This window comes from Simochromis diagramma, unplaced genomic scaffold (assembly GCF_900408965.1).
Source record: "Simochromis diagramma unplaced genomic scaffold, fSimDia1.1 OVJJ01000320.1, whole genome shotgun sequence".
NCBI classification, from domain to species: Eukaryota; Metazoa; Chordata; class Actinopteri; order Cichliformes; family Cichlidae; genus Simochromis; species Simochromis diagramma.
The window spans coordinates 9,762,595-9,785,996 of NW_024386773.1; the positions used below are offsets into that span (position 1 = coordinate 9,762,595).

The 23,402-nt window shown below is 38.2% G+C and overlaps 1 protein-coding gene across 1 annotated transcript; it reads right to left on the reverse strand.

Annotated features, from left to right (window-relative positions):
* Positions 1-563: 563 nt before the first annotated feature.
* On the reverse strand, positions 564-22,538 carry LOC120718609 (vesicle-associated membrane protein-associated protein B/C-like). The gene is made up of 6 exons (XM_040007169.1): positions 22,287-22,538; positions 14,821-14,973; positions 8,728-8,831; positions 6,014-6,094; positions 4,774-4,950; positions 564-3,182 (listed from the first exon to the last, which is right to left on the reverse strand). Exons 1-6 carry the CDS (start codon positions 22,342-22,344, stop codon positions 3,027-3,029), a joined length of 729 nt encoding a protein of 242 aa, XP_039863103.1. The 5' UTR covers positions 22,345-22,538; the 3' UTR covers positions 564-3,026.
* Between the last annotated feature and the right edge of the window lie 864 nt (positions 22,539-23,402).

Consider the following 23,402-nt stretch of genomic DNA (forward strand, 5'->3'; position numbering starts at 1 on the left):
GGAGGGCTATAACAATAAGCTGACCTCAGTTCTGCTCAGTATTAATTTTACCCCTTTATAAGCAGTTTTTCACATGGCCCTTTGGGGAAATTTATAGCCCACCGCTGGATTAAATTGCTGTCTGTGAGAGACTGGGTGAATCGGTCTTGTAGTAAAAAGTGCATCGAGTGCTTATTTAGAGCAAACTGCTCTACAACCATCAGTCTATTTACCATTTAAGTTGCACTGTGGGTAATGTTTAACAACCAGGTTGTGACGAGATTTGAGAATGTCAGAGAATTACAAAACAAGAAGAAAAAAAAGTCTATCAAAATGTTTTTTTAAGCATTGTCTGTTAGTAGTGGAGTCTTCCCAGTTTTGTAAGGAGCAGTAGATTAATTTGTCATCTCCAGACCAAATATCTTTATTTCAAACATATTTTCCCACCCTAAAATGTTACCACAATCCCATCCCTGATTTTAAAGACACTTTAAAAGAATAAATATTTTTTAAATGCCACATGTGTATAATGATGGTCACACTGTAACCTTTCAAACGTAACAGGAAATAACTCCACACAGTGATTTAGGGGCTTTATTCATTTAATTTATTAAGATGCTACATAGTCCAACCAGGTTGGGTTATTTTTATACACCAGAGAGACTACTTGACTAGGAATATCAATCTTTTTCTCAGATAGACTTATTTATTTATATACATACAAAACAGTTTCTTAACTGCTTACATTGATCACGGTGATGGTCAGGCTCCAGGACAGATCAGTGTCATGTGTTTTACGACCAGGCCTGGATTGATTAGTGTTCACACATAATCATTTTTGTTTGTATAATCCGCCTTGAAGTAGCAAATTGATGGAGTTTACTGCACCAGGGGCAGTGGTAAAGTTACATTTTCAGTCACATAAATGGATTATTCTGATGTTTTAGGGTATTTTTCCTTGTGTAAAAAGGTTCTGATACTCCAGTCAGGATTCACTAAACAAGAACAATTTTCTGCAAGCACTGTATGACCCAGGTCTGATAACCCAAGATGAGACTAGTTTTAGGTTCGCTTTGCCCTCCCTTTAAGCAGCAAGTCATCCTCAACCCACCGACTTCATAGAGATACAGTCGAAACATACACGTGCTTGTTTTAATCGCTTACCCGCCAGCTAAATTAACCGTAGATATCTTTCAGCAAAGGGGAGTGGACTCCTGCGTCTGTTCAACAGTTTACTGAAAGTGGGATACAAAATATGACCAGCTGTTTTTTTTTTTTTAATGCAGAGCAGAATAACAAACGCTCTCCCGTGTTATATGCAAATTTGGAGCTGAAACAATTTGAGAATGCTTTATGTTTCTTTTTTATTATTATTATTATTATTTCTGAAGGTTGTGGAAACAGTACATTGTCATCATGTGGTCCCCTCAAGGCTATAGCTGACTGTATACTTTCCCACCTTTCACTTCATGGAAAAACAACAACCAAAGAAAACATCGTGTGAGGCAGGAAGTTCAAAGGAGAAACACTCGTAACCTTTAGTGCATTAAAATGAACACAACTTCAAATGCAGTGAGGATTTAACATTTTAAGTGACAGAAAAATGCTCAACAAACACCCCAAAAAAACTGAACAGAGACCTGCAGAGCGTGAGTAAGCAAAGAAACTCATCAACTGGGGAAGCGGGTTTAGGCAGCTTAAAACACTCGGCTGATCTCTGACATACATTTGCCCCAAATAAACAAATGTATGGTTAAAGGACAATATGAGAGAATGAAAAGAGCTGGAAAGGACAAAGCTTAATGTGTTTGGACATTGCAAGAGGACCTTGACGTGGTTTGCTGCTGTCAGTGACATAAAACCACTCCTCCTTCATGCACCGTCTTTTAGTTTTGTGGTTTCTCATTATGTGCACGCATGCTTTGTGTATGTGCGTCTGTACATAATACACCTCCAACTTGGCCTGAGAATAACTTGCACCCCAACAGGTCACAAGGCAAGACTTTCATCTGGATTTACACGACTGATCTAATCCTCATTTCAGGTAGCTGCAATATTCTTAAATGCATCAAACCTAACGACAAAACAAAATTACTCAAAATAAAATCATAAAAATGCAACAAAACACAAAAGAAAAAAAAAAAAAAATCAGAAATGTAGTTGTGCAAACCTACAGCCAAATGACATTATATTATCACCATTATAAAAAGCAGCTAATTTAGATTCAAAAGTCCAGATGCAACACTCCGTGTGAACGCATGCAATCAAACACATCCCCCTCTGACAGTCGGAGGATGCAGTGAGCAGTGAGTGACAAGTGAGGGAAATACAGTAGAGTGAAAAGAAAAAAAGGTCATGAGGAAAGAAAACACCTACGGCATAGTGTTTCATACACTGCTCAAAGTTGTCATACAATCAAAGACGAGCTGATTTTACAAAGCCTCTGATTGGAGGAGATAGCCCTGTGTGTGTGTGTAAAACCCCCAACTGTGTGGATCATCTCTCTGGTAAATCCCTTCCTTAAAGGGGGTTTCGCTGGAAGGAACACCTGGATATACTGTACAGTGGGGTGATTTTGTATTCATATACATTGGCTCTGGCCTCCGTCGCTTAGAAAAAGAAACATCAATACACTAGAATGACATTTGCACGACTGCAAACTGACTCAATCGCACCAACACTACTTCGCCAGTGCTAGAAAATCCACTGGTCTGAATCACAAGTGTTAATTCATGTTTCCATCATTCTCCCACCCACAGAACCAGTCAACTCTATTATGTGAAACTTTGGGAAGAGAGCCAGAATGACTATGTGATGATTACGTAGAGGCAAGACCTGTAACAGTAGGTTTGTTCATAACATGACAAGTTGTTTTTTTCTTCATTTTTTTCCTCATACATTACCTTTTGAATTATTTTACATAAATGAGACTGAATCAAAACTAGTACCACCCCCTACCCAGCACATATGGCGTTTTATAATCCAAAATTCCAAATCCAGTGTTTGTTTTCATCCCCATGCTGCGGCCGACCGAACTGCACTGTGCTCTACAAGACCAACTTCCCCACAATGATGCCCATCACAAAGAAGAGCACAATGAGGGCCACCGTACGGGCGCTCATCCCTTCCTCTTTCTTCATCGCGACTGAGGGGTGCTGAGGTGACATGATGTTACTCTTCCTCATCCGCAGACCATCATCCTCCTGAATTGGGGACACGGGAAAGGGAAAAAAGGGGAGTGAAAGGAATAAATATGAAATGATGAAAGGATGTGTGTGGGAAGGGAATGACAGGGAAGCAGTGATGAGTGAGTGAAATAAAGAAAAAGGAATGTGGAAACGAGAAATAAGAAAGGACAACAAAGGGTTAAGAAATGGTCGGTTTGTCAATCAGTTAATAAGATAAGAGTATTTATTTATTAGCTCAGAGAAATCGGATCTGCTTAAATGCTCATCTGACCCAAACCCCCAGAGGAACGCACAAGGCGCCAGGGTTTAACACACTTCATTTCCCAGCAGCGGGTGGGGGGGGCTCTCTGTTAGTTTAATCTCAGCCGCAGGAGCAGCCAACAGTCGTTCTGCCTCTGGCAAGAACTTAAAGGGGAGGAGGCGGTGGTGTTTGAAGGGAGGACAACTCACTCTTGGACGTCTGTAGCGTAGGCGTGTGTGCATGTGTGTGTGTGTGATTTCGAACCGAACCTTTACAAAAACTAATTTGAAACCAATGATGCTAGTGATTGATGGCATACTCATTGATTTGCAAAATTGCGAGCTTACAAGCTTTAAACCCTGAGGTCTGCTACCGATTAAAGATATCAGCAGCTGTACTCCATGCAAACCTTAATTGTGAGTTACTGGCCTGGGTGGAGGACACTGCTTTGTGTGACTAAACACTTCTACTTAATTAGCTTATCTTGATTGTAAACATCAATCAGCTATCAATCAGTACAAAAAAATAATCAACACAGAGGTGATTCATGATGTTCAGTGATGTCATCTGCTAATTTTGATGACTGAGATGGTTTTCTTTGTTTAATCAGCAGAATATCACTTTCTGCTTTTGAGTCAAGCCTCAAAGCAAAATATTTTCATTGGCCCGATTAAGCTCTAATACCAAACCTACAAATAATTATATTCTGTAAGTTGACAATGCCCAAGAGTCTTTATGTGAAGCTGGACCTGTTTGTCCCTCTTCGTTTTACAAGACTTAGGAAATTATTTTTAAAGAAACTATTTGTAGTTACACGTTTACATATGTTAACTCTGTGGGAAATTATTCAGTCCATAAATCTAGGGGGCACGTGGCACATATGGAGCAGGGGGATTAAACCAACCCTGTGATTAGTGGATGTCCCACTTGAGCCACGGCTAAAATTATATTTTTGTGAGCCGTGCAAAAGTCTTGAGCCACTCTCCATTATTCACCAATCATATTTTGCTAGGAAAATTGGACATACTGAAACTTGTGCAGTGTGTGGGATTGGGATCAAAATGGTGAGGTACAAGGACTGGAAAAGGCAGCCAATGTCCAAACAAAAACTTTGAAATACCGAGAAAGCCTGGAGAACTCGCTCAAGACAACTATAATAAATATTGTTTGGCTCTTTGGCAGCAAAATATAAAGACATGTAACATTTTGTACTGTAACACTCTAACACGCTGGAAAGTGTTGAGCTTGAAATGACAAACTGGAATTACTACCAACTGATTCCCTTCAGTAAAGCCTTTGCAGCCCCTAATATCTGTATAAAGACCTGTGTCTTTGAAGTCTACAGTCTTGAGTCATTTTACTCACTTTGATCTGTTTGTTTTCTTCCCGTAGCCTCTGAGCCTCCATCTGCAGCCTCTTGCACTCCTCCATGATCTTCTTTACTTCCCCGTCATCAAGGGTGGAGCTCATTGACTTCACAGGCAGCGAGGACTCGGACTTCAGCGAGCTGGACGACATCATCTTGTTGGACTCCATATCATGCTGTAAGTGGGTTACAGAGAGAAAAGTTGTAATGCAGTAAGTTGACTGTTGATGCTAAAATATCTCCATGGTGATTTTGTATGATGTCTTTGCTGGCACACAGGTACAACTTTGTGTTTACATTTTGGGACTTTCTCTATATACACACACGCGCGCACACACAGGCATGCACACAAAACCTCCTCTCCTGTCTGAGAGTTCACACAGGGGTGCCTTTTGTAAATGGATCAAGCTGGTTTCTATCAGCATTATCTCTACATAACGGACTCTGCGGTGTACAGAGCCAACTGGGAGACATGTGTATGTATTTCTCAGCTCATAATGAATTGAAAACAACTACCACAGGTCCCTTTTCTCTCCTGGTGTTCATTGAGCGAATTCTCTCAGCTCATATTATGACGAAATAATGTCTCTGCAGCTGAGCGGAATATGAGGTCTGAGAGGAATCACAACAACAATAAACCACATGTGAGAGTCTCTGAAGGGCTGTTGATGGCTATGAGTGCAGCTGAGGCAGGAAGAGAGATGTAGAGGAAAGTGGGACAAGATGGAGAAGATGATGAGGAGGGAAATGCTACAAAAATGTTCAAACATAAGCGGCTCGATAAAAAGAACAAACCCGGGGTGGTAAAAGAGAGCAAAAAGAAGAAAAGAGATGAAGACTGATAGATACAGGATAAAGAAGGCAGATACAGCAGAGCAATAGCAAGATGGGGAACTGGAAAACAACAAGAAATACCACCTAATATATAATGCCACTTTCCATTGGGACACATTAACAAAAAACCCAAAACAAAAATAACAAACAAACAAAAAAAAAAAAAAAAAAAAAAAAAAAAAAAAAAAAAAAGAGGCTGCACAGTAGGGAAAAAAAGCTGGTTAGCGACTTCAGATAGTGATTGACATACAACTGAAATTAAACAGTGGACTCTTTCTTGGGCTAATTATAGTCACTTAGAGAATAATAAAAAACATGATAAAAACATAACTGTTTCTGATATCACATCTGCAGGAGACAAACGCACATGCATAGTAAGAAAAGGGGATAGGTCTGTGTGCATACCGTTTTTTCGTTCTCCGTCGGCATCTCAAAAACACACCTCAGCTTGGAGTCCATCAGCTCCTCTGGTTTAGCCTCCTTCCACTAGAAAGGTAGAAAGAAAAAGATATGGACAACATGCATTGATGTCCCTCACTAATAAACAAGTATATATATATATATTTTTTAAAAATGGTGTGAATAAAAACAGAAAAAGAACAACAGAGTAAAAATAAAGTCAGCTAGCTGCTAGATGAAAAGAAAACAAGATGTATAGGCTTTGTGTGCGTGTGTGTTTTAATAGGTGAGATTGCCATACAGTATTTCCACTCTTTTTGGAAAAAAATTTAATTAAATTCTGCATCTCCATAAAGACATTTTTATTGTAGCTAAACAGCCAAATAAATAATTCTTGATTCTTTATTAATAATTTGTTTAAATCTCTCTTTGGTTCAAGACAGGAGTTGCAAAAAAGAAAGAAAGAAATACACAAATAAGTGGACATTAACACAAAATGTCCTTGTGAATTAATTTGGGTTTTCAAAGATAAGGGTCATAAACTGCATGTGTCCTTGGAATATAGCACTGTATTTATTAATTGGCTCTTCAATCTTTAAGAGCACTCAGATGAAGTAATTTCTCTTTAATCATTTTATGTATTCTGTCGGCACAGCTTTCTTTCCATGTTTTATTAAAACCAGGAATTTAGCCTGAATAATTATGCAATTACTATTCAGAGTAAATTGAATAATAATTTAATTTAGACAGTAGAGAGTGCTGTCATGTGTGTTACAGTAACACACTTTGAGCTTTGCCAATGTGCCCTTGCTAAACTAGGTTTTGGTAGAATTTGAGAAACTTGATGGTCCATTTTAGGCAATAACCACATATGCATGTTTTGTTTTCCAAGTCTTCGCATTGTTTGAGTTATCTTTTAGAATATGTTAGTGCTTTAAAGATTCTCAGACGGGTAAAACTTCAAAATATTTCCAAGCAAGCATATAATCCCAGGTTCCCCAAGTTTAAATATCATACCAAATGGAGTTGCACTTCTCTTGGGATTAGATAAAGTGTGTGGAATTTCCAGGTATGGCAAAGCATCTCTGAGTACTGCTTTATCCAATACTGACTCAGCCTGGTTTTAAATATCAAGTATGCTTAGGGTCATCTTACATATTTTCACCAACAACTGGACCATTATGAGAGTAGTCTGTCCATTGTTCACTGACTCCACATATTGTTTCAAACAAACAACTGACAGAAGCATGTCACCAACAGGACTTGTGCTCTTCTTACAACCCCCACCTTAAAAATCTGCTTTCACATCTAACTTGTGTTACAGCCACAACCTTGCACAAAAACCCACAAAACCCCACCAGAGTTCAAGCTCTGATTTAATACAGCATGTCTATTGTAACCGTCCCTCTTGTTGATTCTATGCATTTTCATGTGTGTCACTACATTAAAACAAATTCGCAAGATGCCTGTTGTCATATTAATGAGGTAGCTACACAAGTATGTAGGTGTTTAAATGTGGGCCAGTCATCACAAAGATGTCTCTCAGACCACACATGATGTTATGACTAAACTGTGCTAAATGTGTTTTGTTGCTGCGTGCCAGCACTGCAGCACAGGCTTGCATTAAGTGTGGGAAAGGCGTAGATTAACAGCCTCTTCCTTCACAGTAAAATTTAATGTATGCACAGTTATGTGAAAAAAGTACACCTTCTAAGGTTTTAGGACATAATAAAAAACGAAAATGTTACTAGGTTTTAGAATTATTTGAGCGTCACATTACACTGTGTCACTATTTAACACAAACCAAGCTAAAATGTAGAACCAGTGTGTGAAAAACTAATTACACCCCATGATGTTGATCCACATTTGGCAGCAATAACGTTCAGCATTCACTGACACCATCAGTCACTAAGATAGTTGCAGAGGAATGTTGGTCCATTTTTTATTCCAACATTGCTTCAGTTCATTGAGGTTTGCAGGCATTTAAGGTCCTGCCACAACATTTCACTCAGTCTGAGATCTGGACTTTGGCTGAAAAAGAAAAGAATCAAGGTTTTGCAATGATCCAGCCATTATTTCATGGATTTACTGCTGTGCTTGGGATCATTGTCCAAGCTGTTGGACGCACATTTGACTCTGGAATACTTTGGTATACAGAGAGGTTCATAGTTAACTCAATGACTGCAAAGTACACAGGTCCTGTGGTTACAATACAAGTCCAAATTATAACCCTTGCCCCACTATGGCTGAAGGTTGATATGACGTGTTTGTGCTGATATGCTTTGGTTATCACCAAATGACGTTTTGTGCAGGTTGTTCCTCCCTAGCATTGTGCTGACCAGCAAACTGCCAAAACTCCTGCTTTTATAGATGTGGTCACACTCGATAACAGTCAGTTAATCAAGTGCATTTGACTAGCAAACAGCTGGCTGCTACTTACCCTCTAAATTCATATGAAAGTAGTAAGTGTGTACGTAGTTTTTCCACACACTGCTTCTGCATTTTGGTTTAGTTTTAGTTAAATAATGATATGGTGTAATGTGTCATATGTTGAATTTAGGACTCATTTATTTTAACAGGTATATTTGGAAGAGGTTAATCCTATCACATGCCTATATATGCATAACTGTAATGCATCTATGTACAAAGTATTTCTGTTTTAAAGCATGCACGTACAAATAAGCACATGCTAAAAGCTATGAACAATGAGACACACTCACCACTCCCTCCATGTCAGTCATGTCAGGAGGTGCTAGCATTGACTGAACCATGAACTTGTGTTTGCTCTTCTCATTGGGGTCATAGTCAAAAGGCTGCAGCATAACTGAAATACAAACAGAAAGTTAATGTCAGCACAGAAAGTAAAAACATTTAGTCTGCTTCCAAAACTTGTTTCTGAATATTTTCTTTAAATTGTACTGTCTTGTAATTATAAGACTCTCTAGTATCAATAAACTAAATAAATAAAAAGGAAAAAGAAGAAAATGCTGTTTGAAAAGGTGCTTGCAATTAACACGCATGTGAAAGCAAAGAAAGGAAAATTTTTACAACAGTAAAGAAAGAATTATTATTTATAGAAGGAAAAATTTGGATAAGTTACCAAAGCTCCAGCCCAGACCCCAGGAAATCCCCAAAAAGAATACTATCGTTTCATTTTGTCGCGAAGACCTCAGTTTTATTTCCCCATTTTTCAAACCTCACTGCCACTTCCCATCCCCAAGGGAGCTGGGAAAACACATCTCTTGTTTGAATCACGTGCAGGAACTTCCGCAGACAGGTAGGAAGAGATTATGATTTGTGAGTGAAACATGGCAATAAAATAAATAAATAAAATTTTGGTTCCCAACTTTGTTACTTTTTCTGTCTAAACTAATGTTCAGTCCCCAGATTAGAGAGAAAACGTTGAGTTTTTATATACTTGTGCATCTCGTGTATTTGTCAGGCTGAGCAAAGGGTGTCTGAGTTTGCCCTTGATGAAGAAAAAAAAAAAAAAAGGGGGGGGGGGGGGGCTAAAGAGGATTTCTTCATGTTACCATGACGGCGAAACACTGACAGATCTACAAAAATCCTCAGGGGTAATTTTTCTAACAGCATCCAACTCTGTCTTTTTCTTCTTTAACATTACATATCAGTCTAACAGAAAGCAGGTGTGGAGCTGGAATACTCCTTTAGCCCATCACCACATCAGTCCTCACAGCCACTCGTGGCTCATTTGATGTTATTCCAGTCACTGAGAGGAGCTGTAACAATGATATACAGCAATCCCTTTCTTATGTTAGTATAGGGGACTGAATTGCAGAGAGGATGAAGATGGCTATTGATGGAAAATGTTTTACTCCTTTGACTACAGGTTTTTAAATCACAATATAATTGAAAGATGTTTTTAAATCAGTACAATGCCAGCATGATTCTTTGGTTTTTCCTAGAAACAAACAGCCTAGCTATCAGGGCAGTGTTCAGATGTGGCACATCCCCAGTCTCCCTAGAGTGAAAAACCTCAGTGATGTAGTGCACCATTACAGCAATCAGTGTAGCTCAATATTGCAAATCAGAAACAGACGGCATGAACAGATTGAGAACGTCCTGTTTCAGTCAGACTCAATTTGCACAGCCATTTACCTTGGATCCAAGGGGACAATACAAGAAAATAGAGTCAGGAAAGCTTGTAAGTTCTTTAAGCAACGCTGAATAACATTAAATGATCCTGAGTCAAAGCTTGAGATGGAAAAAAGCACAGCCTCAGTAGGATAAAAAGTGATTTAAATCATCTTTGATCTACCCACTTTGATTACACCTTTACACCAAGAGCTACTTCTGCTAATGGCATGATTTAGTATTCTTCACACTGGGCAATAATTTATAAAACTCAAAGAGGCTAATTGTAATCAACACGGTCAAACAGAAGGGTAATCGCCAGCCTGTTTGTTGATGATGAATGTAACCATTAGAGAGGTGAAAGCTAAAAGAGGTGGTTAAAATAAATTTCTCCTGTCACTAATTAATTGTGTCCTCTGAGAAAACCAGCTCACACCAGAGTTACAAGCAACTACTGGCTCCTGTAAAGCAGGCCCTGGAGATCAACTATAGTGGGATTTACTCATTCATCTGCTGTAAAATGTATTTGTTGGTCTTAGTCTACAAATATGCTATTCAAAAAAAGCAGAAAAGCCAGTAAGTTTCGGTAAGTGTGTAATATACTAGACTTCTCTGGCCCCTTAAAAAGTGGATTATCTGCAGCATACAACAGTTTAAAAAAAGAAAACAGAAACAAAAAGAGCTGTCTGGCAATAAAACAAAGATTAAGTAACAGAAGGTGGGCCAGAAAAATAGAGGATTATATCCAAGTTTAAGCACAGCAATGATCAAAAAATTATGACGATAAATGAGGTGAATCCAACAACATTATTAAAACAATATGATATGAAACAAGATATATGATCATAAAAGCTCATTTCGACACCCTCTACCTATAACAGCAACCTTTTATAATCTCATTAAGAGAAGCCTGACAGGTCACAGGGCACTCCCTGGCCACTTTGTTCAGTATTGGTCAACACAAAGACCTTGTCAAAGATCACCAAACCTAGTGAGACAATATGGTGTGGGAGCGTGGGAGTGAGGAAGAGAACTAAGTTGGGGGAGTTGTGAAGAAAGAAGCCAAGAGGGAAAATTTACCAGCATATAAGATGAAACTCACATAAAATATAAATAAATATGTATATTTATTCAGACTTCTCAGGTTAGCAGGCTCTTACTCCTGATTGTGCTCTCTTGGGTCTGTCTTATTTAATATATTTCAAAGGGAAAAAGTAACCGACTACACCACCATGTGTATATCACAGTGAGAAATATCCCAACATTAGCAGCACTTCAATCCACCACATATTTCATGGAATCAGCTTCTATTTAGAGTCCAACTTCAATTACAAGACTCTTGGTAGGTAACAAGCTAATGTGAATATTAGAAAAGATCACAGCCATAAACGCTCAAATCCATGTGTCACTACTGAATGAATGAGAACTTGACTGGAGACTCAGTTTCATGTCCTGTCATAACACAGGCATGGAGGAAACGAGAACAAGACAATCTAATGAAACCAATTCGGACAGCAGCGACAACAAAACTGTTATTTGTTTTACTGTGGGAAGGTATTTTGCTTTTCTGTCCCCAGTATGTCAGGAGAACTTCTGACATATTCCCACAACAAGCTCAATATTTGTGGACTCGAGGATTTTTTTTAAACATTTATGCCAGATATTTTTCCACTGGATACTGCTACATAACACCAATCAAGACCAGAAACATTCCTGTGGTTGTAGCTACATTCAACATATACAGTTACAGCAAAGCTGAGCTTCAAAAAGCACTGCGAGTCCACTGCTAAGCCAACAAATGGCAAATCATGGGTTTGTAGGTATGCAGTGGTACACAAGGATGTCTGTGCAACTATTGTGCACATCCTGGAAATACGAGACAAACTGGACTGAAACAAGTTACAGATGACTTGCAGTCCTCTTAAACAGAGGCTATAGCAGTGTGACACGAACGAAATGTTTGAGTTCGTCCCTCAGTGCAGATTAGGGCTGTTCGATATAACGATATATATCGGATGACGATATAAAAACATCTATCGTTTCATTTTACGCTATCGTTTGTTTCGTGGTGTCGCAAAATAAACTCTTTACGGCAATATTTTTTCATCGTTTTGATGGTCACTGTAGGGGCTATATTAATTTCTTAAAGTTCTCTCTTTCTCTTATATTTTATATAACCACACTACGGACGGACAAGCGCCTGTTTTTATGCGTTGTGGTTACCAACAACGACGGTAACAGCATCGCGTGTCCGCTTGTTTATGTTCCACATAAACCTTTCACAATAAAGCTCAAGATCCTGTTGAGACTTTTCAAAAATAAACTGAATCAGGTGAAAGATGCAGATTATTTACGGATGAGAAGTAAAAAAGAGACGCCAGGTGCTAAAAAAATAAACCTTAGACTCAAACGTTAGAACAGGCTTTTCCCCGCAGCACGCCGTGTAATAAATACTCACAAAGAAAACGGCGGCCGTTACAACTTATGTCTAAAAATGTATTGTTTCATACATCGGTTAAAAACACTCTACTCCAGCTACATGACGCGTAGCTGGAAACACTTCCCGCAAGTCGAGCTGCCCGAGATTCACAGAATTTACAGAAAATGTTACATTTGTGTGATTTATATCGTTATCGGACGATAGAATTCTTATATCGGGATATGAGATTTTGGTCATATCGCCAGTGCAGATACTGGCAAGTTATTTTGGGAGAGACCTTTCATGCATTCAGTATACAGAAAAGTTTATTCTTATTAGTAATGTTGGTATAGCAACTTGCAGTGTTTATTTCGACTTCTTAAACAGTCCAGTGTTTCAGAGAGCTTTTAAGACCAGGAAGGAAACACACTGACATGTAGCTTTCTTTAAAATAAACATTACACAAAACTCGACGGTTCTAATCTCGAGGTTAACAAAGCATAAAATCTGAAAGTTGAGGTTTAATTGTTTTTCATTTTTTGAATTTCTTGAGTTCAACAGCCATATTGCTCATTGCTGCCTGTGCTGGTGCATGGCTGTAATACCACCACCTCAAAATTACTGAAAACTGAACTGTGGCTTATGCTTATTCATACCCCTTTGAAAATGTCAACATTCAGCTAACAACTGCTCGCAAAACTCCAGAAGTTATATTTCAAACTATTCTGTAATATTACAGCTGTCTCAGTCAATGCTGAGTTTCATTTAAAGAAATGAAATCAGTGTTTTAGGGTGAACCAACACTACTAACGTATACTTAAATTCACAGTAATGTGTAAAAAAAAAAAAACAACAAAAAAATCAGTTAAAACGAAAGTCTTACAAAATAAATCAGGAGGTTAAAAAGTTAAAAAAAAATAGTCTCTTCTTTCAAATAGATAAATCAAACTACTAACCTTGTAAATAGCATATATGGAAATGTTAAAATTTGCAGGATGTTTGTGTTCTTATTTTCAGAAAGGAAATGCTTCTAAATGTACTGTAGATGGATTGTACATTGGATCAAGCACCTATGACATCTGTTGATAGTAGTTCATTTTTTGCCTTTAGTATTAAGTCACAACAAGGCATGTAAATTAGTCTTAATTAGCATGCATTGTTTACTGAGCAATATTTAGTTAAGTCTTTTTTTTAACTATAAATAAAGAACATATGTATTAAGTGGTGTTCTGTGTGCCAAAATGAAATGGAGATTAAAGTGCACTGGCCAAAACCAGCACTGTGCTAATGGGCACTTGCAGTGATAAAATATGTCAAACCAACAGGAGAGCCACAGAGCTATCATTTAGTACTCTACACAACCACATACTCATGAAAAAAGAAAAAAATTAATCCAAAATGTAAAGTGATGAAAAAAAATTTTCATCACTTTACAATATGTATGCAAGATCTTAAATAATCCTCCGCTTTTCATTGAAAGAACACATGTGTTCAACTTTTCTTTTTCTTTTTTTAAAGCCACATGTCCTGCAATACAGCCCAGGCCTCAGTTCTATCCTGTTAAACACCCTGCTTCGATACAGCCTGAGTACTCCCTAAAGACATAGGACTTAAAGTACCCACAGACTATGCCTATACAGCTGCCACTGTGAGTACGTTCTCAGAGAAGCAAACTCATTTTGAGGCTCTAACCTGTTACCCTTCTCAGTCTAACAAGGCTGGAAAATGAAGGAAACAGACAGAGCAGACTCAGTTGGTTTGTCACTGCTGACTGCAGGCACCACTGACACAGTCTGCAGTTGTTGACACCAGATAGGGTGCACTGTAAAATGAGTCTGGGACTGTAAATGACAGACGGTGAACACATGGAAACATTAGCCAGTACCTGCTTTCTTCAAAATGGAAGGAGGAGGGAGGAATACCACGCAGTTGCAGTTTTAAATTCATGTAACAAGAACAAATCTCTTTATATATTATATGGATAACACTGTCTTCATACTGACTTGACAACCAATGAGTTCTGTAAGTTACCGTGTATAAAGTCTATCCTTCTTAAGAAGTATAAGAATCATCCATCCCAACTTACTAGGTGCTCTGTTGAAAGAATAATGATCCCAATTATTCCCAGATGTATACAGACCAGCAGTATAGTTCACACATAAGCAGCAATGATTGTTCAATCCATTAAAAGACTTGAGACAGATGATCTAACATGTCATTTTATCACAGGCTAACCCTAACCCCATTTTAAGCAGCGAGTGAATAAACTTGACTCAGTCCTACTTCCCTGAATCCTTACCTGAGACATTGATTGAGGTGCCTGCATCGATGATTCCGCTGTTTGGCCGCACACAGTACCGACGCGGCGCTGTCGTCTTCACCTTAAAGCACACATTCCTGTCTGTAGGGTTGGAGAGCTTGAGATTTGTGGTGACCACGTCTGAGAATGGACCTGTGCGGAAAGTAAACACAGTGGACACTTAAAAACTGGTGTTGACAAGACTGACAAGTCTGTCTTTGGATAAATAAGGACAATGAGAAAGCAACTTGTTAATGAAATCAAATGAGCCAAGTGATAAAGATACATCAACTGCACAGAAGAAGCAACAGTGTGAGGAAAAAACATGATAACAGACACTATAAAGTGACTGTTTCTCAGTTTCTCAGAAACAATCATTTAAATGTAATTTTCTTAAACTGGCACATCGACGCAGAAGCAAGCGTGGGAGTTTCACTTGACTGAGAAGTTGCACTACCTTGTACTATGAATTTACAAACCAATTTATTCTTTGACAAATATTTACCAAAGATTTTGCCAAGAAGCACATTTACACTGTACATATAAACAAGAACAAGCTGACTGCACCCTTTTCAAACAAAGTAAATAATAGAGGAAAATGGCTGTGAGTATGTGTGAGACATTCGAATGTGGTCTATCAAAGTCTAATGTGATGCAACAAATCGGCTGCATGAAATGTAAAGGCTTTTTCATTTGACCTGACATAATCTGAATAAAAATAGTTTTCATGCCAATTAAACTAATGGAGCTTATCTACACTGCCCTCGTGGTTAAGAAAAACAATTATTCAATTAATAGAAAACTGAAAGGTACGCTGTACATACAAAATAAATCATACATAAATATAAATCTTCTACTACTGCATTATCGAAAACAGAGCAGCTAATGCAGTTTGGATTTAACTAATTACAGCCAGCATTGGAGATGCAGGCCACATCTCTGTGGCTGCATTAAGCTCTGCACATTTATCAATAATGGAGAAGCCTCCATTGATCGACACTGCACAATATTTGCCTTGTTGGCTGCCATCAACCTATTAGAAAATAATGCTGCTTTTCCTCATGGACTGTAGCTCTGAAGTTTCCAGGCATCACCAACAGAGGTATGCACAGGGAGAGATCGGATCATGAGCCTAACAAAGCCATACAAAATCTGTGTGACATTAGATTGCACAGATGTGTAAATAACTGCCCATTCAATTCATCAGGCTAAACTAAAGTGACTACACAGAGTGTGAACAAGTCTGAAATGGACTACTCTATAACCGTTATAATAGAAGCATGGAAGAAGTTTTTAAAATATTCCTTTGGATTGCAGAGCTACACACTTTCCCTTTTCTGCTTAACAACATTAAATTCAAGGCTATTCAAGTAAAATGAAGTCATTATTAACTTGTTTTCTTTTCTTCCTTGCACATGTATTTCCAAAACTCCAGAGATGTTTTTCTGTTACAATTTCTCCCCCATCTTAACTGCTTTGTAAAGCTTCCTGCATTTTTTTTTTTAATGAAATTACACAAGTGAAGGTAATTCTGGACAATAAATGATGTCCAAAATTGACAGAGTAATATGAAATGAAGGGGTGGAAAAGCAGGGGAATAACAAGCAAGTTTATATAGCTGTAAGCAATCAATCAATTAGCCCCAGTAATGTATTTACATGGTGCAAGAAAACTGAAATTAGACAAGTGAAAGTGGAAATGCATAATATACAATTAAAAAAAAAAAAAAAAAGAGCTCAGTAATTTGACTTCTGTACAAGTTAAATGCCCCAAATCTCAATTATGACTCAACAAGGGGATCCCCCCCAAGGAAATCCCTAAAATACTTTAAGAGGGTTTTGAGAACCTAACAGACTTTTATGTGAATTTCCTGAAGACTGTTGCTCCTAAACAAGTACATGCTAAATAGGTTAGATAACAGCTACCTAAGAACAGTCTGTAAGACAACTTTGTGCACTCTTCCCCAGCTTATCAAATATTGCTGTTATTGTTTTCTTCTGCTAAAACAGTGAAATAGTGAGTTTGTTAAGTCAGGCAATATTTCTTTTATTTTTTTTATTTTTTTTTTTATTTTTTTTTTTATATTCGGGGGTGTGGGTGGTGTTATGTTGTTAACGTGCAGAGCTTGAACAATATCTCAAAGCATATTCTCAGTCCAGTAAGCTGTATGAATTTAAAGTAACATAGTTATTGTAGATTTGTGTTACAGCATGTTCAGAGCAGATGTGTACCAGTGATCAGTTAATAGAGAAAATTGTTCCAACACACAAAACATTTAAGAACAAATTATCCTCAGACTAATTATTCAGTTTAAATACTACTCAGTCCTGTTAGATATGATGCGTTTTTTAAAAAAAGAAGCTAAATATTGGATTGAACACTACACTATATTTTATTCTAACCAATCAGCAGTGATTTAGTGTTTGCAAGGATTATTGTAATAATTATTTTTCAAACATACACACATTTAAACATCAAGTTCATTCATGCATATTGTCATTTAGTGAGAAATTTCCGATCCGCTGTCCTGGTTTAAGCAAAGAATGTCTCGAGTGACTCAGTTATTGCCTTGAAACAATAATCAATGTTTGCTGAAACAGAATTATTTGAATCACTGTATAAAATATACCATGCATGCACTGATTTAGGAGTCCAGGAGCAGGAAATATAAGTAGAGTTATTGCCTTCTCGTTTTATAGTCACCACGAGAGGAAGCAGCATCTAAAACTGTAATTCATCCCAACGTGAAGAGCAAATCAAGATCTACTTCAGTGTTAAGGTTTTCTTTTGACTTTGATGTTGGTGACAGAAATATGGGTGGATCCCAGAGCTCTAGCACATGACTACAGTGAGTCTTGAAATGAATAAATGTAACATGATTTATTCAGTGAGGCTGAAGAAAGCCTTACTGTTTAATCACTAGTCTCTTTGATATAACATGAATATTCATTGCAGATATTGCAGGTTGTGAGCCCTTTCTGATGTTGCCGACTGACCAAATATCATTTCTTGTATAGCTTGAGAGTCACAGGTTTATATGAAATTAATTATTTCCGTTTTTTTTTATTGATGGGACAAAAACCTAACTGGAAGCATTACTAATGCCTGTATTTTCCCTAGTAGCTTGAGTAAGAGCTGTGCTAATTCATGGTCAGGCGAGGGGCAATGATGAATGGCTGCATGACTTCCCAAACTTAGCAAATATGCTGCCAATACCACACACTTTACAGTCAGCCTTATGGAAAGCAAGATTAATGGAATGGAATGTTACAGTATCATGGAAAACCATATTAGCAAAGAATGTCCATAAATGACCATGTCTATCCACATTTATTTGCAGACAATGCTTCCTCTCACTTTGCTGTCATAGATATAGTTACTATTATACATATCATGGTTAGAGGGATGAAAATATATCAATAAACGATCTGAAAGTGCAGACTTTTAAACCAGCATTTACTGACCAGCTAATTTCCAAGTTCCAAAACAGTCTTCCGTCTTGTGATTTTGCTCAACAATTACAAACCACATTGACCAATTGCGAAAGCCTTTTTATCAAGTAAAGCTTTCTGATGAAACTACAAATTAGTCCCCTACAGTAGCCATTATGGTAATGGTAAAGTTTGCAGTTGAGAGAAGCACACTAACTCCCTGTATGAAAACACGGAGCTATTTCAGAATTAGCACATACACCAGATTCAAGGTAAAGTTTCAGCTCAGCAAACATTGAGAGCAACTGACACTTCCACTCCCTGTTGAGCAAAAACAGAGAGGAAATTCAGAGCTTCACAAGCTTGGCTCAAGATCTAAAGGCTTTTAATGAAAGGGACTCACGCCACTGACTACTGTACACCTGATCTACTACTTCCTGAAGGTTTCTCAGGACAGTGTCCAACTCACAGAGGCCACAAATGGTCGTTAAAAAAAAAAAAAAAAAAAAAAACTATTATGAGAAGCTGATATCTGAAGCTGTCATCATGCAATGTTGGATTTTATAAGTAGGAGATAAAAACCAAGAGGTGGTTTGCTACCCTTACCCCTGACAAAAAATTCAAATGGGTAGAAATGAAAAAGTCCAGTGCCTAGAATTTAAGAGCATTTACTCTAGAGATTGTAAAAACCAGAGACAAATTGCTACTAACAAACCCACTCTGTATTTCCTGAGCTTTCACACTGCATGCCTACATCTAGGCATGTGATTTGTGGTATTTTCATTTACAATAAGACACAGTTTCTTCTGTCTGGTTAAGATCAACAGTTATTAGACACTTTTATACAGTAATGTGGGATTCTTTCAGGCTTCAGGTTCAGATTCTTATCAATCATCACAAAAAGCCATGAAGATATATCATCTGAGGAGTCCGGCAACAGATGGCTTGGCCTCCAAAGAGAACTGATCTCTAAGGTTAAGTGAAGACTGATGAAAGACAGAGTTGAATTAAAGATGACTGAACCCCTCAACCAAATACTGGAAAAACTGATTGCACCGGGATACAAACTGCCGACCTACTGATTTTCCCTGCAATTGATTTAGCTACATACAGTTTGAATGAAGGAAATATTTTGATACATATAAATGGTTCATGGTCTAATTTTGCACTAATCTTCAGTTTACTTTTACATTTATGTAAAAAACTAGTTTACACATGGACCTACACCACTTACTGAACAGGTACTGGAACAATTTCTCTAGGAAATCTTAGCACAATACCTGTATTTATTTTTATACCTATTATGACTCTTATTTTACTTCATTCTGCTAGATTTCTATTTACTGAGATTCTTTATTTGTTCAGTTTTACTTAGATTTTATTTTTCTTATATTTTTTCTTACATTTCCTTACAGGTTGTGTTTTCTAGCTAAGGAATTTACCAAAAGCGATGTGTGTCCACTAAAGTCATGTAACAAACGAACACCCCAAACATCCACCCAATGCTTCAACTCTAGGTAACCATAGCAACAGTCTCTCCAATTGATAGTGAGTTTCTAGTTTAATCTGTTAATAAGACACATTGTTACACTGGGTGACATAATGCTTTACTTTGATGCACATAGTCTATTTTGGGTCACTTATATATACACAGAATCACAGTTGTGTAAATAGTCACAAGTAAACCAAACGAACCTGTAGCTGAAACATGGAGGTTATATAAGGATGAGACATAGAACTCAAAAAAAATCCTCAAAGGAAACCTATGAGAGAATTTTCTTACAGCAAATATGACCCACATCTTCCCCCCAAAAGGCAATCAACAGCTGAAATGGGAAACATTAGGAGTAGAGGTTCAGAAGAGCTTCAGCTGTGTGGTGCTAGGCATATCTTGCCACTATGTGAACTATCATGGTATTAGTTCAGTACTCCCATCAGATGAGCAAAGACAATGATCTGGATTTAGCCATTAATGAAGCTGCAATTAGGAGTCACCGTGCTACAGATCACTGAACTGTACTGCACGACAACCATATGAATGGTTAAAGCAGGATAATGATGGTGTTTTTCACTTTTTGTTCATGTTCCAATCACAACCAGGTGATACGCTCTATGGTAAAAATAAGTTTCTCTATTCTTTATTATTCATCTCCTATAAAGCAGAACCGAGGTACGGATCTGACCGAGGTTTTAAAGAATAGCCAAACCCCTTGGTACGATGTTTTAAAACTATGAACTTGTAGTTAAATATTACCCTAAATCATTACAAAGAAGCTTTCCAACCTCGTTGAGTCAAAAATCTAAATACTTCTGAATCAGTTTTTCTTACTTACACTATGTATTTGTGTACCCTTTTTAAAAATATTTTTTGAATCACGTCATCATTAAGATGAAATGGAGCTGAAGCTAGGAACTGGAGAGCCAAATAGCAGGCCGGGGAATTTAAAGACCTAATGAGAGGTGGACTAACACATTCTTAATTTTGGGTCTTTCCATGAAATTTCTTGAGCAGATTGGACTAAAGTGGTAAAAGTGACAACAAATCAATATTTAAATACAATTTCTCTATTTGGCTCTTGTAAAGTGGCTGTGATGGAAGCATGATAATAAACTGAAGAAGAGGAAGACGAAAAAGCAACATTCGGCTGCTCTCTTACAAAGGGTCGTTACAGAGAGTAGCTCTGCGTATTTGATTTGGCAGTTTTTACACCAAATGCCCTTGCTGACTCAACCCCCAGGGATCTTTCACTTATTGGGCGAACGTGTAAACAACTAATGCACTTTGGTGTCTATTTTCTCACCCTACATTCTAAACAGTTTATCTGATTAGGATTGCGGGAAGGTTGGAGCCTATCATAGCTAACACAGTGAAAAGTGTGGCATCTTATGAGAGACGTAAGAACAAAACAGTATTGGGACATATTCTGGTTATGCTCTACTCATCATTTTCAGTGTATATTAATGCTTAAGCAGTTAACAAGTGTGCAGTGGAGGCATTACTATCTTCAACAAATTGCTGGCTCAAGCACTGATAGTTTTGAGTGGATTTAAACAGTGGCTACAGTGTAAATTGCTGAGGGCTGCAGGTCATTTAACTACACTGAAGCTCAGTGATAAATATTATAAAGGTTGGCATTTAATTAATTTTTTGGTTTTGCTAAGACAACTAAGTGTAATTTGTTGTTCTTTAAGCCTCATAAACGAAATAACACTGACCATTCAGGCATTTGGGAGACCAGGGTATCATTAAAACAAGTATAAATATTACATTTATCAGCGTCTTAGTTTTAAGTAAAACGTTTAATGTTTCAAACTATGGCAGGAACTCCAGAATCTGTTCCAAAGCAGGTACAAATGTACCATATGTGTTTATGTAACATTATCTGGGCCTAAATGTGACATTTTGCAGCCAAATGCCGAGTCTCACCAAGACATCTATTATTGATTCAAAAGTCCAAACGATAAGGACTGAGGAAATTTTAACGACCCACAGTTGAAATCATATTAAGTTGCACAGGTTGCCCAGTTTTTCCGTCCTGTGAGCTGTCAAGTTATTAAATGACAGCTGGCTGGCCAGCAGAGCGAGACAGCCAATCAGAGGAGGAGCTAATGTTAGCCAGCCAGACATGCTAAGGATGTTGCAGTTTATGGACAATGAAAGGTGGCTAACTAAAAGAGCAGTTATGCTTGTGTCATCTTTTTATAGTTGCTATTTTTAAATGGGTGAACATTTCGTGTCTAGTAGCTGTAACCCGCTTTAGAGGAACTTGGTGCAGGTCAAATGTGTGACAGGGCCTGGCTAACCTAGCCGCTGAGAGCTAATCCAGCTAGCTTTGTAGCTAGCTGTCAGCTGACCTGCCGTCCTTTCAGGGCAGCCTTCGCTTTTTCATATGAAGGCTATATTGTGAAAATGTGCACTGCAGCCCCGCTCGGTATGGGTTCCCTAATAGTGCCCCCCTCTCCTTCCAAACAGCGCTGACAGAAGCAGGTCCCCCCACTCCTCCTCCCTGCCACAACCGGGCCCTCCCCTCTTACCTCGGAATTTCAGTTCGTGCTGAGGCTCCAAGAGCAGAACCTGTTCCGGCCTGGCCATGTCCCAACAGCTGGAGCGGGATTATCGCACTGCAACCAGTTCCCGTGTTAGGATGTTGTCGAGTGTTGCAGCGTCAATAGAGTTTATTTATCAATGAATCAGCGGTGGATATCCCGTCCCCCCGGTCAACTACTGCTACTCGAGCTACTAACGCCTGTTGTGATGCAGCAGGAAGGGAGTGAGAGACAGCCTGCTGACGTCACTGCCTCTGCATAGCCGCCCGGCGGTGAAGAGGGAGGAGGTGGAGGGTGGGTGATGCCGGGGTGCACCCAGGGCTGGTGGGGACACCACCTGCGTTTTTCACGAAACCTGAATCCAGCGAAAGGACGTGGCTTAAGCATGCAGGTTTTAATTTCAGCATAAAGAGTTACGCTTCTAAGTTTACCTGCTGTCACCCGCTGTGGTAGAGTGAGTGCTAACATCTAGAACGAGTACATTATCAACAAATAAAAACAAATCAACCGTACAAGTCGTCGTTATGCACCGTACTAAAATAAAAGTACTTAACTATTGTCAGCAAAATATGACAAAGTTAGTAAAAAGTACACATTGTTCTTGTGCGAGTGATATTATTAGTCTCTGGTGTTAAAGAAGCAGGCGACAAATCTGCAGTAACTGTGTGATGCTATCGCGTCAGTATGGACCAAAATCTGAATGAATGTCTTCTATCAGTTTGTTAGATTTTTCTTAAAGAGAGCAGGTGAGATATTGAAATATAGTATATATAGTTTTTCATATCTTGATGCATGCTCAATAACTCTGTAACTTCTGTCGGTGCTGTGCTTTTGGAAACCGAATTTCCCAGAGGAACCCACCCGAGGGATTAATAAAGTTTTATCTTATCTTATCTTATCATCCAGGGAAAATGAGATTGTTTTTCATAGATTATTTCTTGCAACAATTGTTGGAAATCAAAATCCACTTGAATTGTGTAGTCCAGAAAATTAAAAAAAGAAAATGGAAAAAAAAAATCATGGTGGCACAATAATGAACTGTGATCTCATGTCCCAACATATTGAATGTTTTGAACACCGATGTAAATTAATGACTACTGAACA